At 44.4% G+C, this 18925-nt stretch overlaps 1 protein-coding gene across 1 annotated transcript in view; it reads right to left on the bottom strand.

The window, feature by feature from the left end:
• CMIP (c-Maf inducing protein) overlaps window positions 1–12508 on the bottom strand; it is a 131976-nt gene extending 119468 nt beyond the window's left edge. Inside the window, exon 1 of the mRNA XM_027901340.1 lies at window positions 11697–12508. Coding sequence (XP_027757141.1) covers window positions 11697–11993 — 297 coding nt within the window. The 5' untranslated portion in view covers window positions 11994–12508. The remainder of the gene's footprint in view (window positions 1–11696) is intronic.
• Window positions 12509–18925: the final 6417 nt, after the last annotated feature.

Genomic DNA, 18925 nt, shown 5'->3' with positions numbered 1-18925 from the left:
GATGAATTATCCAACCTTAGAAAATGTGTTTTCAGTCAGACGAGACATGTTGACTGTGTCCGTACTTTCACCTTCAGCAACCAAGTTCTGTGCCAGCACAAGTTTTATGCTTTCTACAATGTCCACATTATTTCGTTGCAAAGTAGATGAGATTTTCAGTGCCAGGACTCGACTCAAGCCATTTGCTCCTCTGGGAGAGGAAGAGCCTGTTCCATTCCTCTGGATGTCAGGCTACTTTTTAGTTAAAAATTAAAACACTTTCCTCAAGAGTCAACATCATATAGGGGGGGTGGGGGGGGGTGAGGTGGGAGGAAAGAAATACCCCCCCCCCAAAAAAAAACTAACCAAAGGATCTAAAACACCCACGAAGAGTTGAAAGAAAAACTAAAGCAACAACTAATAATTTGCACTTGCATAGTATCTTTCATCAACACTTCACTTCCATATAGGGGCTGCATTTCATAACAAAAATGATTGGGAATACTACTTCAAGCTCTTACCGCACAGCTGGAGTGGCTATTCATTTTTTAAGGAATATCTGAAGAAGTATTAGTGCTCCTGCACTGAAATAATAAGCTGAAGCTCCTCTTCCAATTCAATAATCTTGATACTATAACCTATTTACTAAAGGCAGAGGTTTACAGCAATTGCATAGATTTTCTCCTGGTTTAAACGACGACTGAACGACATCTGTAACATGACGCTATTTTCTCTTCCTCCAGACGTCCAAATAAACCTCTCTGTTCTACGTTACTGATGGGTAGGGAACACAATTGCCTCATTGAACATGATTCATCTTCCACAAGGAATGAACAGGTATGCAAACTCCAGGCATTTCACCACTGAGCAGTAAGACAAGGACACGGATCTCACTCAACACAGCCCATCAAACGAGATGGAAATCTCTGCTGAGAAAGTAAATGCTGTTCTTCAAGAATCACTGGGCCTTTCAAAGTTTCGTTCCCCTCCTCCCACCTTCCTTCTCAGAGCCAAGATACTGAGCAAAGAGCTCAGATGACAGAACACCACAGCTATGGTGAGAGCATTGCGGTGCCACAGCATTCAAGGCAGGCACACGCTCACAACTCTCCACCACTAACAGCCAGTGCCCTGCCCGGCATCAGAACAGCCAGGGCAAAGACATCTCTCACTGTACCACTTTTAAAGCTGCCAGCAACAACTCAACACTCAGGTCCCCAACTACAATAACCACATAGCTGTCAGGAAAAAAAAAAAAAGAAAAATCTGCAGAACTGCCTTATCTGACACCAGTGGCTCAAAAATCCACAATTCAAGAGTCCACATAACATTCTACTTTCAGTTTCATACCTTCCTCCAGCTCACATTGCAGCAGAGAGAAGCGAGGTGTTTTGAGATGCCTCTGCAATCATCCTCTTCTCAAGGGATTCCTGAATTTAAGAGCTCAACGTCAAAAAGCTTGTATAGTAAACCCAAGATTTGAGAAGGGAGAGAGAGCTGCCAATCTTTTTACAAAAACGGATTGCAACACCCTGCCTCTACGGCAATTTTGCAAGATCATTCTCATCCTGAAAATTTGAGAGCAGTCACGGTTTCCCTGACTTACTCTTTTCTTCTGAATTCAGTCTTAACAGCCTCTGAAGCAAAAGCAAAGTGGTGGGTTGTCAGAAGTGACTGTTAGGAGAACACACAAAGCACACACGCCGCAGAAAGCAGGAGACTTGGACTGATTGGCATCTGGTTCCCCGACAGGTACTTTCTTTGCAGGAAGATTGAAGGGTAGCAAGAAGAGCACGACACTGTGGGCCACGTTCTGCTGTCAGTCTCCCACACTTCCATTGATTTTTAATGAGATTTACAACCATTAAGAAAACAGACAGCCATCAAAATCAGGAGGGAAGATGCAGCCTAGCAGGCAAAGCAAGGGAACATCATTCCTGCTCCAGCTCCCACCACTGATTTATCATGAACATTAGGGCAAGGCATGACTGACCCTCGGTGTCCAACCTTAGACCATCCAGAGTGAACCACAGACATGAAGGAACTGCAAACTAAGCACGAACCAACAGACACGTCTGAAAAGTCTGATCTACGTTTATTTGTCTCTGTTTTCCCCGCATATAAAAACACTGACCATTAAGCACTTTGAGGTGGTTGAAGCACAGTGAAGCTGAAACCCAGGAACTTGTAGAATGAAGATGTTATACTGTCATCCAAAAATCATTTTCCTCTGATCATTTCAGAAGAGGGATTATTCTTAGCCTCTTTTTTGTTCACAGTGGGTCAAACAGACATTCATATTTATGGCAAAAGCCTACACGCCCTCAGTGTTTTGATTAAAAAGTTGGAGTCCACTTGGCAACTTTCAGAGACTTTTTTCCAAGCAGTTTCTACATCACTATTAATAATGCCCATCCCTGCAAATGGACAACAAACTCATTCAGTTTTATTTTAGACAGAGCAAAAACACAGCCCGCTCACAGTACGCACTAATTGTATTACAGTAGCAAACAAAAAAACTCCGTGGTATGACAGAATCCCATTACAACAGGAACCAGACATGCCAAGAGTCACCTGCCAATCCCAAAAGCTTATATTCAAATAGCTAAAACAGACAAAGATTGGGAGGAAAAAAAGCAAAAGCAACATCACAGTTTTACCATTGAGAAATATCTGCTCTGTACTGTTTGAAATGCACCATTGGGAACACACCACGGGGTATCTTCAGGAGTTTTAGGGGGGAAAAAAAAAGGCTTTCTCTTAAAACTTATCCAAACTGTCTACCTGTACATGCAATTGCCTAATGTTGCTCAGTTAATGTTAATTGTCTATACACAAAAAAGAACGAGGCAACTGTTTTGTTTACAAAATTTTTGCCTTACCTTTGGGTTAACAGCACCAGAAATCTCATCCATAAAACATACATAGATATCTGTACACTTCAAACTACATATAGCTTATTTCTAATAAAAAGAAAATATTATTTCTGACTCTCACTTGCAAACAGAGTTCCTCTTTAGCCTAAGAAAAATATTATGCAAAATACAACTATAAAATAATTATACTTTGGAATACAATTATCTGTTCTCCACAAACCACTCTGATTTAGCTAATCTCAGCTTTCTTCAGGCAACATTTATTGTACCACATATGGCATCTTTGAAAATACAATCTTACAAAACCTAATTCCATTTCTGTGTGCTCTAAGGTTTTGGTTTTAAATTTTTCAAAAGGAGAAAAAGATCTTATTTTATTCAGCATTTCTTTTAGCACTGGAAATCCAAGAAGGAAAAGTCCTTTGAAGACAGTGCCAAGCATTCAACATCCCCATTCTTAATATCAAGAAATGAGCAGCCTGGAGTTTGAGAGGCACTGGATATTCATTTTTTAGTCATCTTTTTTGAAGCCCCGGTTATTACTCTTTTCATCAATGAAAGCAATTATTCCTTTTAAATTTTTCATTCAACGAGAAAATCATGCAACCCCTCATTCACAGGAACAAGAACTTCCCAGAAACCGCAGCATACTTTGAAAAGTGCAAGAGCTCCTTACCCCTGAAACAAGCAGTAATTCTCAGCAGGCAAGGGAGAGGGACTCTAAGGGCCCAGAAAAGCCTCACTCCATTTTAAACCTCTTTGCCACTGCCTTGGAAGTGAAAATGGCCACAGGTGCAAACATTAAAACAATGGCAGAAGGGGCAGCCCCATCTTCCTACACCTTAAAGGAATTGGGGACAGCTGCCCCTGGAGAGGATCCACCCTCATGCAAACTTCAGCCAGGACCACATCCCACAGCAGCATTTCAGCAAATTTCGAGCCCAAACGGGGGAAAAGATATCAACTTGCATCAAGCAACATATTTTTTTTCTTAAAAAAATATCTTATTGTCTGGGGAAGAGAGACAGGAGGGAGCTGGCACATGTCCCACAGAGCAGCAGCAACGGCTGGCAGGACCTTTCCGAGAATTCTGAATGAGGAGGTTTTCCCCATAGAAGAAAATGATGTCACAAACTCACTTTCCACCAGGACAGTGTTGCATAAATGATGGCATAAAATGAGTGAAACAGCAGCAGCTTCTATACCTGTTCTGCCTAACAGGGAAATTTCCAGCAATCCTCTCGTTCTTGGGAAAGCCACTCCTGCCAGTGCTCAGCACCTCAAGATCTGCCTCAAGCAGAGGGAGAAATTGTGGCTGTTTTTGGAGAGAGCTGCACAAGGCTGAGCAGAGTCAGCCATCCCCCCAAGCCAGCAGCCAACCTGCACAGGGATCTGTCACTGAACCTTCCCGGCTTCCTGAACAGCACATCCTGCCATTCACGTTACAGGCAGTGAATGGTAATCCCTCTCCTCAAATTACCCTACTGATTTCAGCAGGGCCAGACCAAGAATGTACGTGACCGAGTGTACTTCCAGTTCAGATTTAAGTCACTGCAAGTTGACGCGTTTCTCGAGCTCAAGCAGTAATGGCACACATCTAGCAGAAACACTTGAGTCCAGAAAAAACAGATGCATTTTTTATGAGTTTCTCTAGAATAGGAAAAAGACTTAAAGTTATCTCAAAAGGTACTGAAATCTTAGATTAAAGTAGAAGAAAATGGCCTTCACCATAAACTCAAGCCCTGGACACCACAGTCTGTGACCTGGCATTGTTACCTGCTTTTGTATTCCCCGCTCTGTTGGCCCTGTCCCATCAGTCATGGGACAGCCCAAGGGGCAAAGTCAACAAATCACTTCAAGCACTGGAAATGCCAGTACTGGTAACAAGAAATCCTGGAACAAGATTCCCCTCCTCCAAAACCTAAAGAGTGTTATTAAATCCTCTTAATTTTTAAGCCTATGAAGTGAAGGCCTTTTAACTTAGCATCTGGTTCTGACTTCTTCATGTTTTCCTCCACAACCACAAGCGCTAAAACTTCACTCACCACTGACGTGATCACTTATAATGTATGCTTTTCAATTGTCTTTTCCCTTTCCTGGTGTTGTCCCTGCATTCTTAAATATTGTTCAAAACAGGAAAATTTTACGCAATGATTTAATAATACATTGGTTTTGGCACCAATTCCAGCCTGCCATGTTTCCCGCTCTCTTCTTCCTCAGCACTCTGGTGGACTATCTGCTGAAACACATCAGCTCCCTGACGCAGTTAGAAGACAACAAATCTGCAAAAGGTTCAAACAGAGAAGGTGTTCCCCAGCCAGCTCACAGAGGTTTTCTCAACCTGAGAAAACTGTTAGGTGTGTACAAAAGGCAGATTGACAGGGCACGGCGCAGATGCAGAAACGAGTGGCACAGGCCAGGCTGCCCCAGCCAGCAGTGCTGCCAATGACACTGCACCATCAGATGGGCAAAAAAAAGTTATTTTACTGAGTGCACATGCATGCACAAGCTCTCTTGAATGGATTATACATGCTCAAGTATCAATCATCTTCAAACACGTGACTGTTTGTGGAATTAAGCCCTACATATCTATAAACACAAGCAGACACAAAACAAAACTGATGCAACTAGCACTGCTCAAAACACTAACAAACAAGCCGCAATCTACCCATGCAACCCACAATCTAATTACTTCTAAACACTCCAAAAGGCTTGAACTATTTGAGGTAGGTCTCTTCTCTCATAAATCCTATGTGGGGAGATGAGTAAAACCCTATTAGGCCAGCCATGCTTACTAACAGAGAAGGAAACGAGGGAAGCCTTTTTATTGTATCATGTTAAACTCACCTGTTACTAATAAACTTCAAAAGTACAAACAAATTACATGCAATAAATTAAACAGTTACAAAGAAATCACTCCTTTCTGTGTATTAAACCTACCACCTTTTTCTTCCAAAAAGGTCCCTCAGTATATACAGTTCTGACAGTGATTTTGGTGGCACCAAGGCTTCGGTCTCTGTTCTCCCACTCCTGCTAACAAGGCAAACCTAACCTTGCATATCAGACAGGACCCTCACCAGGGCCTTTCCCCTCTGGAAAACCACACGGCATTTTTGAGTTTCACAGAATCGTGAAATGGTTTGGGTTGGAAGGGACCTTTTTTGATCATCTCATTCCACCCCCCGTGCCATGGGCTGGGACACCTTCCACTAGCCCAGGTTGCTCCAAGCCTCATCCAACCTGGCCTTGAACTCTTCCAGGGATCCAGGGGCAGCCACAGCTTCCTTGGGCAGCACATCCTTTTCTAGAAGGGCTACACCCCAACATGGATGATCTACCAGACTCCTCTGGCAATATCACTAGTTACAATAATCCACTTCAACAAAAAAAACCCATGACCTCACAGCTCCACAAAGGCCCAGCCCTGAGAGGGATGCTGAGCTCCTCCAGGCCCTGCTCTGATGCAGGATCAGGTCCCACTGAGGACCAGAGGCAATTTCCAAGCTTTCCCAGGGGGACTATTACCACCATGTAGTGACTAGCACCACATCTTTACTCCTCAGCCAAAACGAAAAATGAGGTACAAGTATTTCTGAGTATCCTTTTTATTTATGTTCCTGAACATGTAAAATTTACTGGCTGGGTGTTAACACTAATAGCCTTGAGAGCTTTCACTCTGCCAATGAATATAGCTTCTGTTTTCATATTTTATATAAGCTCTGTGACATATAAACACATACCTTAACACTACTGACTTATAAATATGCTTTTTAACCACTGCAGGAACTATATGTGCAAAGATATGTTTGATAGGCATTAAACAACTTTAAAGAAATATCATTAAGGTTTTCTTACGTTGCGCTACCAACTAATGTAGCAATAAAAGAAGTCTGTCACAGCAGAGCAATATTCCATCAAATCATCCAGTCTCCAGAAAAAAATTGGGTTTTATTAAAGCAGGTACCTGCCTGACTTCACTTCTGAAATAGGATCTCAATTTCAACAGCACAGATAACATGGAGCAATTTGTTCTCGATTTGCAGAGAACGCTAAATTGTCATGGGTTTTCTGCAAATTATGAGATTCAATGCCCTTTCTGATGCACCTGAACAAAATACCTGGTATTTAGCAACAGCATAACCCAGAACAGGCAAAAACATGTACATCCGAAGCCTGATGGTACCACTTCTTATCAAAGGAAAGCAATCATCTGCAACAGTAAACAATGGGAAATATTAAATATAAATAGTAATTCATCATTCCATTGTTATAACAGATAAAAAATTATCTTCAATTGCTTGGTTATTTACGTGTTCATACTCACTTATACACATAATGATGGCAGGCCCTCCAAGATAATTTGGCTTGGTGGGCTAAATAGGTAGAGCCTCATCAAGAGTGCAGGACTTTAGGGCAGCACTTGGTTTACTCAACAGATTGTTTACTTTACTTAGTAGTAGTAGTACTATAGCAAATTCATATTTATTCTATTTCCAATCTGGAGAATGCTACAATATTCCTTTTCCATGAAAGCTTTACAAAAATTCTCCTTGTAAGATTGTTTTGAAATTTCTGAGCTCTGCATAATACTTCCCACTCGAGCTAACTGTTTTTCAAGGGAAATTTAATTTTTAAAAGTATGTTTTTCTAACTAATGAGAACCTGTGCTAAGGTAAACAATGAGTCCAGCTTGATAGGAATTTTTGCTCTATCTTTATCAGGAAAGACACGTAATAGCATGCTGAAACAAATGCAGCAGCAGAATTGTTGAATTTTAAAAAACAATTAGAAGACAATTTTCTACTCCACTTCTCCTATTCGAAGCAGATAAATCTGCCCTGCCTCATTTAATATTAATTGGGTATGTTCTTGTCTCCAGAAGAAAATACAAATGCAGTTCCCTAATCCACTCACATTCTTTGAGCAAAACACTTACATTACACTCAACTTACCTGGCCAGGCAGAGCCAAGAAATGTGAACCAGTCATAAAAACCCAAAGCTTCCACCTCTCCTTGAGGGATATTAATGAATAACTTCATGGTTTCAATAATGTCTTATCTTCCCAGATGGGGAACTAGAGAGGTCATCCCTCGCCAGCAAAAATGAATCACTTATTTATTCTTTCCTTGTCTGCTGCACATACATATGTATCACAAGTCTGCCTTGCAACCCAGGACTTTAAAACTCATTGTCCTCAACATCTAATCCCAACTGATTCAAGAGGAAGAATGAAAGAAAAAAGCAGGGCAGAGACATGAAAAGGACAGTGCAGAAGGATACTAAAGACACAGAAGTTCAGTCACGACACCTATATTTAAACTATTGAAAATTAGATTTTAACATTTCTGCTGAAGACAGCCATAGGGTCATTCTTCACCACCACCACCCCCAAAAAACCCACACAAGAAATCTTAAATTGGATTTTATTTCTGTCTTTGTTTTTACTATCACTGCCCCTCAAGCTGTGCAAGGACAGATCTCACTGGTGAAAAGGAAATTAGTAAGGGTGCTACATTTGAGTTTGGTAGGTGTTTATAAAATAAACATTATTCCTCCCATAGGGGAGAAAGTCAGATTCATTCCCAGGCAAGCTGCTGTCTGACAAACAAAGTTTCTAAGTACCAAAATTTCCTACTGGGGCTTTAATATTTACAGTAACAAAAGAAAACAATAATAAAAAAAAAAAGCTACAGATCTGTATTCACTTTCTCCAAAAATCCTTTAACCAGAAGGAAAGCCTGGACGTGTTGCAAGGGAAACTGTAATGGTGAAACTGTACTATATTTAACCAATTCTTTGAGAAATAAAAACATGAAACAAGCAATGGAAACAATACATTAATCACATAAAGTCCCAAAACCTACAGTGATGGGACTCTCCACAAGCTAATGCCTTTCCATTGCTTAATTGAGTGCATATACCAACTCAGAATACAATTATTATTATTATTATTATTATTATTTGATTAACATGGATTTATTTTAGTTGAAACAGTCACTTGTGATAATGTCAGAAAACACACTTTGTAGGCAGCATTACTTTTTCTCCCTAAATTCTGCTAAAATAAGATGGCCTAACAGTTGTTCCACTGCATTCATGCATAGTGCTTCTGCTACCGAAAACTATCTTGTCAGCACAAAACATGTAGCTGCCTAAATAAACAACAAAACTACTTATCTCACAAAAAAAAAAATGTAGATAGGGTCTCATTATTCAGACTTAGAGATGTGGGCACATACTGTGTCTACTCGTGGAATAAACTACAGATGAATAATCCATATACAAACTATTGCTAACTCCTATATTGCAGCCCAGGGACTGACAAGTAAGAGCTTGTGGGGAGAAGATTTTAATTCAAATATGTGTCTCAAGTGACAATAAAAAGGATATAAAGTGCCTAGAATCAACAAATGACTTATCCACTGTACTCAGGGACATAATTTGCCAGATCTGGATTTAGCTGTCATTACAACTTTTGCTTTCAAATGCAAAACAAAGTGATGTTATTTTCCTGCTCAATTTTATTCATGTTATATAGAATGCAGTAAAACTCGTCATGCCAGAGGATTTGCAAAGGGATGATGTGAAGATTAATTACTGGCTGCTCATAAAGCACCCTGCCTGTGGAAAGCCCCATGTGTAAAAATGACCTTGTTATCAAAGCTGTTGAGTGCTCCCAACGCTCACTTTCAATGGACAGAATGGGTATTTTCCTACAGCTCTTGAAAACCAAATTAGTCACATTCAAATATCTACCTCCAGTTTGAGGTGGTTTTGGCACTGTGCCTGTACCCCATTTCCATAGGGGGTGGGAGTTAAACTGCCACGGATTTTGCTTAAATCAAATCTTCCCAGCTCAAAAAAAAACAAAGAATAAAATGTAGATATCACAGAACCTGTAAGATACCTCCTAAACCTACCCACAGAGTCAGGCAACAAGTGAACGTAGATCTTATCCCTGTGCCCTAATTGCTCCCTGGAAACCAAAGACACTACTTGAAATAATAAAGCACAGATATTTCTGTGAACAACGGTATTTACTTGGTGAGTTAGCACTGGAAAAAAATGATAAGGCGCAAGACCAAGCACGAAGAGCACTGCTCAACAAAATGGAGCCTGCAATGGTACGCCCGACGTTTTACTCTCCTCTTGCTATTTATATGCATAAAATAATTAGGAATGAGAACACCTCAACATTAATTAAAGCACAGCCCCACAGGACTTCAGAAACCCTTTTTCAGAGATGGGCTCTCCGGTGACAGCTTTGCCAGCAAGCAGAGTTTGACGTCTCCTGCACAAATACAACTTCGTGCCTGGTATTGCCACATTGCAGAGATCAACATCTGAAGCACGATCCTGCCTCTCTCTGCCGGTATCCTTCTCTGCTCAGAAATAGTCAGCTACGGATTCTGCCAGGAAAATGCCTCATCTCCACTGATATTCAACTCCCTCTCCACACTGATGGTATCTTAACAAAATGAAGAGCTGCAAAAACTCCTTGAGCTCGTGTGTCTTTTGGGGGTTTTCTCCAGCAATGCTCGATCAAGTCTTCCTTCTCCCTTCAGACAGCGGTTCAATCAAAGAAAGAAAAATATTCCCCTGGAAACATCCTCGAGAGCCCCGCGGAAACCGTAAGGAGAGATGTCATTGTGGCACAAAAAAGAGCTCTGTGAGAACAGGCAGCTGGCCTACCTGAAGGTTAAAGGAGCTCCCACTGAAAACCTGCTCTGAATACAGCAGAGCATGATGCAGGAGGGACATTTACACACGTTATGTCTGTGTACCAAAGTGTGACAAAATCCAGCCTCCAAGCACAGCACAGGCTGGATGAAACCCACTGAAATACACCATTAACAGAAATCCACACAAAAGCCAATCCACGCTCTCGATTCAGGAGTGTCCTATAGGAAGGCCAGAACGGAGCCATTGAGAAAAATGAGACATTTACACATAAATCAAAAAAAGACACAATCCAAGTACTGAATGATTAAAGAACAGTGTAAAACATGCTTTGTGAGCTGCGTTAATCGCCAAAATATGGGTGCAATCACATCACATGCTACACAAATGTTCAAATAATAATGGCCATGAAATTTTAAGTTGTACACGAACATAAAAATCATATTTTTCAAGACTGTATGCGTCTATTGTACATCTTCTGTGGCACTGATATCACCACCTCGCATTTTTCTCTTGCATCAGTTTCCAGTAGGGAGAATACCCTGAAGGAATCTCCATATTTTCCAATCACATCGCCTGTGTCTGGGCAGGGTATGTGACCGCCAAAGCAGAGCCCCCAGAGCAGGCCTGAACCACAGCAAAGACCGCACACAGCCCGAGCCTTCGCTCTCGAATTCAAAGCATCCTGCACCTCCCTCACCTCCAACTTGCCCGAGGTGCCAGCAGGTATCTGCCGACTTTGCTTTCGGACAGAAAGGGCTTGGTGTGTCGGTCATGCTGGGAAAGGTGGATTTTTTTTTTCTTTTTAAATGTGGGGGAAAAAAAATCGGTGACAATAATAACAATAATAGTCTTGCTCGGGGATGAAAATAAATAAATAAATAAATAAATAAATAAAAACCAACACACCGAAACCGCAAAATTAAATATCCACCGGATCACAAAGGGGGAAAAAAAAAAAAATCCTTTCAGGATTTTCCGCCGGCATTCCGGGACCCACTCGAGCCGACCCTCCACTAACCCCCCCGAGGCCCCTCGGTGGGTCCCCCCCCGGGTCAGGCAGAGCGAGGGCCCCGAGGCGCGGGCATCCCCCCCGCACCCCGCGGATGCTCCGCGGCGCTGGCGATGCCGGTGCCCGGCGGACCCGGGCGGGCTCTTACCGTGGCCGAGGCGACGCTGTTGTCCGCCAGGGTCAAGTGGTGCGGCTCCCACCGCCGCAGGAACTTGGAGGTGAGGATCTTGCTGAGAAACGTCCGGGGGTGCCGGATGACACACACCTGGATGTCCCCCTCCTGCAGCAGCTTGTACCTCATGCCGTTGCAGTGGAGCAGGGCTCTCCGGCACGGCGCGGCACCCATTTTATTCCCCTCGGGAGCGGACATCTCGCCCAGCAGCGGCTTGCTCTCCTCGGGCTGCCTGCGGTCGCTGCCCCCGCCGGAGCCGCCGGTGCGATCCATGGCAGCCCCGCGGGCCGGGTCGGAGGTGGCGCTCGGCCGCCCGCGGGCACCGGTCTCTACGGCCGGTAGAGACGGGTTCGACCAAATCAAATAAAAACACAATAATAATAAAAATCCAACCCCAAGCGGCGGATTAAAAGAAAAAAAAATGCTGGGGGAAACAAACAAACAAACAAAAAAAAAAAAACCTGTCGGGGAAGATGGGGGCAGGGACCGAGCCGCACCGTAGGGGGAGAAGGGGGGAAAGGGAAGCGATAAAATCCTTATTCAAACTTCCCAATCCGCCCCCGGCGGGTCACAGCGCCGCGTCCATGCTGCCGCCGGCCGGGCGCAGGGTGGGCTCCCGCGGGGGCGGCGGGCAGAAGCCGGCGGTGGTGGCGGTGCGGGGGGCGGCTGCTCCTGGCGGCGGCGGCGGCGGCGGCGGCGGGGGCTGCGGGGCGTCCGGCCGCGGCTCCTTCCTTCCCCCAGGGGCGTGTGCGCGGGAGCGTGCGGCGGCGCGCGTGCATGTATGTGGGTGCGGGTGCGCGCCCGTGGGTGCGGGAGCGTGTCTGTGTGTGTGTGTGTATGTACGTGTATGTGTGTGTGTGTCTGTGTCTCTGTGTGTGTCGCCGTGCTCGGGTCCCCACGCGCCGCCGCCGCGGCAGGAGGAGGGGGCGGGGGCGGCGGGAGCGGCGGGCGCTGCCGGCACGGCCCCTTCTCGCCGGAGCGGCTGCGGCCGCCGCCGATTGGCCCCGCCGCGGTCACGTGCCGCCCGCCCTGACGTCAATGGCCGCTCGGGGCAGCGCCGGCCGCGGGAGGCGCGCGGGGAGTCCCTCACGGAGGGGCGGTATTAACGGCGTGGGGAAACAGCTCTGAGGGCCACCGAGTCCAGCCCGCGACCCAACACCACCGCCAGCACCGCCGCCTCAGCCAGACCGGAGCGCTGAGCGCCGAGTCCAGGCGTCCCTTGAGCCGCTCTCGCGGGTGGTGACTCCCGATGCCCAGCCTGAACCTCCTCTGGCACGGCTTGGGGATGTGTCCCCTCGTCTGGGCGCTGATTGCCTGAGGGAAGAGCCTGACCCCCCCCCCAGCTCCACCCTCCTGTCAGGGAGCTGTAGAGTGACAAGGTTCCCTCGAGCCTCCTTTCCTCCAGGCTGAGCCCCCGCCCCGGCTCCCTCAGCTGCTCCTCACTGGACTTGTGCTCCAGACCCTTCACTGGCTCCCCTGCCCTTTTCTGGACCCATTGCAGCACCTCAATGTCCTTCCAGAATTTAGGGGCCCAGAACTGGACACAGCACTCGAGGTGTGGCCTCACCAGTACCAGAGTACAGGGGAACAATCGCTTAAAATCACAACACGCACACACCACCTTTTGCTGCTTCTCCTCAGGCAGGTTGAGTTTTGAGCACCCTCAGTCTGCATTAAGCTCTTGTAGAGCCACTGTGAGGAACTGCCAGGGAAGCCCATGTCTGGCCACTGGCACTTCACCAGTGGATCCCACTGTTGTTCCATTTCCTCTGGCTTTAATGGGGGGACTGGGAACAGCTGCACTCCCAAACACACCAGCCCTTAGAAGCCCAGGAAGAGCAGCACCTCCTCAGACTGTGCTGAGATGAATGTGCAATGTCCTCTGATCGTCCACAAAGAAGAACAATTGTTTACCAAAAAAAAAAAAAAAGGGGGGGGGAAAAAAGAATGAAAAAATGAACTCCCTTCTAAGCCCTCTAAACCGCTTAACGGCTCAGGGATGCTGTGTGCAATAAGGATGTCATGCCCAGAGAAACGGTACCATCGATACTTGCTTTTTTTTCTCAGCAGTTTAAATTTTCAGTGGTAGAATTTGGATCTCATTTCCAGTTTCCTCATCTGCACAACAAGGTTGGGACGAACAAACGAAACAAAAACATTTTCTATAATACATGCACATGCCATTAAACTGTGGCACTCGTTGCAATGGATATTACCAGAGTGCAGAATTTAGAAGGAATTTACAGGGCTGTTTTACTTGATGCTTGCAAGATATTCAGAGAAAGTGTAAACCTTCACACTTAAAAATTTAAGCTTGCCTCTGATTGAAGGAGTTTGGGAAAGGGATGGCCTGTTCTGTGATGAGATGCCTCTTCTACAGTGTGTGCCCTTGACTAGGTTTCTGGTGGCATCTCCTACTGCAACAGTTCTCACTCAGATAGATCACCATGCCAAGAGAGGTGCCAGCAGTTGTGAGCAGCATCACCAGCCTGCCCAAGAGAAAGCTCTTTCATCTGATGTGTTCGCATCATGAGTCACACAGATTATCTGCTGGAGAGGCGAGCTGCTACTGGAAAGGTTTGGGAGCCTTTGCCATGAAACCTTTTGTAGTGGCTGCTGTCAAAGACAATACATGACCAGCTGGACCACAATTACAGCGAGCATGTCCATCACGTGTGTCCTTACAGAGCTGCTGTGTTGAAATAGGCTTGCATTTGACAGGAGTATTGCTGCCTAAACACTTTCAGAAGCAAAGATTTTTTTAACCTATCGATTGCTAGCAAATTCAGGAGATACTTTTGTTTCATATCAGCCTCAAAATTATTTATAAAAAGCAAGGAAGTCTCCAGGATACTCCCAAGTACCAGCTGATAGAACGACGCAGAATTATACAACTTGGCAAAGGTCAGAAGAAAGCCACTCGTTTAATGAGATGAATAATACAACCAACAGGAAGACAAAAATCTCTTTTATAGAGGTTTAGATTGTCAGTATCTTGTGGCCCCGGTAATCACTTACCTCCTGAACTTAAACAAACTGACTGGTCATTGTGCACTAAACATTACAGGCGGTTCCCACAGGGCTTTGTACACCACATACTGAGAGGGGTGAGTGACGCAGGCATTTACCCTGAAACACAGCCAGACCTACTCATACCTGTAAATCTGTGTGGGGACAGCAATAAAAATAATAACAACAAAAAAAAATACTTGCAAGCCAAAGTGGGAAAGGACAGCTTGGTTTAGATGTAAGCTTCTCACTGCAGGAACTGTCTGTTTCCAGGAGTTCCCAGAGTGTCTGGTACAAGGGAGACCTGTTCTTGTTTGACCCGAGGCGCTGTTCTGGTACAAATGATAATCGTGTCAATAGTAGGACTATTCGTGTACACTTACCTGCACCAACACTTTGCCCAGAAATACAGCCAGTGTGACTGTTCTAGTTTGTGCAAACCATTCACCTGCCCAAACCACTGTAGTTGTCATCTCTGAGAGCTGCTCACCAACGGGAGGAGGTTATGTAAGAGTCTGGTGCTCTTAAGTGAATTTCCTGGCAAATTAGAGCAAATATTTTCCACTCGTGTTCCAAGGAACGCAGCAAAAAAATGAAGGCTGGTCTAGAGCGGTCAACACAGGAGTTACCTGAAAGGATCCGAGCCTGGAAATCCACCGTTCCAAACTGCTGAAATCCACTGAGATATTGCAAAAGCCACGTGTGTCAAGGACAGAGGTCCAAATCCACAGAGGTGCTGTGTGTTTGCATCTCCCCTGAATCCCTGTTCTCGGGCTGCAGGTGTTCTCTGTGAGGTAAACTCGGCACAGCGCGATAAGATCAAGGTATGAAATCTCCCACTGCCTGCCAGAACAGGGCAACTGAAAACCCTGTCTAGACAAGTGAAATTGAAACACGCTGGTGCTGCACAGCTCGCTGGAACACACATCAGCCATCCAACCTGCAATAAATTACTGGTATGTGACCCAAGGCTGAGCACATTAAAACTAACACCCTCCCTCGTATCTATTCTAGCAATCAAAAGTTGGATCAATTGCAATCCTGGCTTTTTTGTTCTTCCAGACTTCCTCTTCTGGCTCCATGCAGCACAACAGACATCTCAGGTATACACGCCTGGCAGTATTCCAAGGTGGCATTTGGGAATTGATGTAAGTTTTGGGGTTTTTTCCCCCCAAAATTGAATTTTTATGAGCAAATCCAACCAGAAATTTAACATGAGTGTGAGTCATAATCATTCATATAACAAACAGTGAGCATATAATTCATAATAAAAAAGCACATACCTCTAGCTACTCACAAAGTGCTTCTGGGCATGCTATCAGTTTTGAATAATTCAAGAATTTACAAGGTTTTCTATGAAATAGCTCCTTTCTCTGCTAGAAGAGAAACACAAGCTTTCAAAATGGAAATCGAATAGTTTATTTATTATTGTTGATAATACTACTGAGTAGAAGCTCTTCTAATTCAGGGTCTCAAGATACAGGTCAAATTTGAAGGGGGAAGGAGATAGTCCAAGAGAGACCTGTTCTACTCTGCAGAAATACCAGTGCCATTGAACCAAAATGAGAGTGGGGCTGGCAGGGAAACAGCAGAGATAAAGATGTTTTCTCCAGAAGAGGGTTCAGTGGCAGAAGGGCAATTCAGACCCACCTGCCAGTTGAGCTCTGCTCACTCACTTCCAAGCTCTATCTTCCTCCTGGACTCTGCCCTTTCATTTGCACTTCTTTGTATCTTGCTCTCTTTTATTGTTCCCCACCATTTCATAATAGGCTTTGTAAACAGAAGCATCACTTCCTGAAAGACACTGCACCCTGGAAACCTGGGTTATACTCACCATGCAGTTTAGGGCAGATAGGCTTCTGGGTCAGCAACAGACTTTTTTTTTTCCTTTTTTCAAAACCAATTCTGTTGTGACATGTATTATTCAGAATATTCTTCTCCTCAGTTGTATGTCTGTAAAACCAGGAAAGCCCATTGACGCAATCATTCACAAATACCCGGGATTCCAGTCTTCAGAAAAAAAAACCCTTTTCATGCATTCCCAACATTTGTTCTCTTGTCTGACTACTCTCAGTTCTATCAGGTGTTCTGCAGAGGTCATTCGTGGGTGCCAAAACAGAAGCCTTCTTCAGCTTAGTAACACCCACCTTGTGTTGAAACAAAACCAGTGTGATATTCCAAAGGAAAAGAAGATGGCATTTTCTGTACAGTGCTCAGTGCCACTAACACCGGTTTCATAGTGGTGGGAGCCTTGGAAAACCCTTGAGAAAACACTTGAGATGCCAAAACCTACACAGGGGAAAAAAATTGCCTGAAGTCACCTCCTCTGAGAGTAAATTCATGCAAATGGATGCCTGACAAGCTATGAGGGGACTAAAGGAGCAGCTGTGGCAAGGACCAGATACAGTGAGATACCTCAACAGGCGATGTGCTGACCACTGTCCCCAAAATCCCCAAAGGGGCTTTGCAGGATTTGTAGTACACTTTAAAAGAGAGAACAAGGAAAAGGAATAATAACTGCTTACTACATCTTTTAATTATCCCTGATTCATTTTACAGTGTTATGACATTAACACATGACTTGGCAAACCCTTTTCCCCAGTCAATCAAAGCAGGAAGAAAAAAATAAATCTTCTTTTACCGTCACTGAAATTTTCTGTCAGAGGCTGTAAGGGTCTAACACATTCATGCTTTCTGTGACAAAAAAAAACCCCTCCTGCTCTTGTCTGCTTAACACATTCCTGGGAGTTGTCTGTTCAGAGACGTGAGATACAGTTTTTCCAAGCAGCAAAGACCAGGAATTCCCAGCTTGTATTCAGTATTCGTTTAGACTCTTACACAGCAGCCGTTCCTCTCAGGTTTGAATCCTCGATGCATATTAGAGATAATGGAGCTTTCTTCCCTTATTCGCAGAGGTGCTGCCTGGATTATGGAATTCATTAGTCAATGCTTGCAAATTGCCACCGTTGACTCAGAGCAAATTCCTGCTATCAGACTCACTAGTCAGCTCATTTTCATAACAATGCGGCATTGTTAAAAAATACTTTTAAACCCTTCTTTACTGAAAATTCGGAATACAACACATTCAAGCAAACACCTAAAACATAAAAGAGATGCTGTATCAGTAATGCTAAAAGCCCTGCATTTGAAGTGAGTCTGAATTAATCAGCATGGTGGTGTTAAGAGGATTCGGTAAGTCATAAAACTACGGGGAAACTGAATTGTTTCCCCAGAGAGGTGGTGGACATTTTAAAAACTAGCTAGATTAAAGAAACCCACCCTGCAAGGAGTAGTCACCCTAATGGAGGGAAGGGCTGGATTAGGGCACCTCATTGATCATAGGCAGATAAAATAAAGATTGGATTGCAAGCATCTCTTTCTTTTCTCTAAATGTCTTATCACCCACTCCTGAGCCTAAAAGTAATCTTGGAAGACACCTCACAGGTGGAGTAGTAAGTGGGAAATCAGACTCTGATAGGAACTTGTAATTCTCTGACATTCAGATTTCTGCTGTGTCTCTGGTTTACTGAGGCACTGGGTTCTTGTTTCCCCAGCTGATGCACATTACAGTGGAGGGCTAACTGAGCTCTGCAGACCCTGGGGACAAATATATCTCTGATTCCTCACTGACATAATGCACACACTTGAATGCATGATGCAGAAATACTTTTTTTTCTGCCTGTCATCATCAGATGCTCTGATGTAGGGGGATGTAGGATGAAGCTGGTGGTATCAATTGCTAGAAGGAGCCTGCCATCTGCTGATCTGAGCAGCACTCCAATCTGACTTTTCCCAGATCTGCTAGGATGGAGCACTGTACAAAGTAGCTTAAATGTTTCAGAACAGAAGCAGCATTAACAGAGCTGCTGTGGTGAAGGGATTTATTTAAGGGGAAAGAGGAAGTCTCAACTCTTATAATATCGGGTCTAAATCTGAATTGGCCAAATAGAAACTAAGAGGCAACTTAAAAAAACAAACAAGTTGATAGGAAGGAAATCAGCAGAAGATATAAAGAAGAGTAGAAAGAGCCAGAAATTTCTGCTTTGCTGCACCAGATAGTGCAGATAAGGCATCCCCCACATTCACCCTTCTAAGTGACAGGAGTCCTGAGCACTAAACCTCTTCCCTGCGAGCATCTACTTTCTTCCAGGGCCACTCACATGGAAAAAACCTTGGAAAAGGAAAAGCTCTCATCA

Source organism: Empidonax traillii, unplaced genomic scaffold (assembly GCF_003031625.1).
Source record: "Empidonax traillii isolate 1590-97213 ecotype Southwest subspecies unplaced genomic scaffold, ASM303162v1 scaffold776:size297702, whole genome shotgun sequence".
Taxonomy (NCBI): Eukaryota; Metazoa; Chordata; class Aves; order Passeriformes; family Tyrannidae; genus Empidonax; species Empidonax traillii.
Note: the sequence above shows the minus strand (reverse complement) of the source record. Positions and strands in the feature narration are given on the sequence as shown.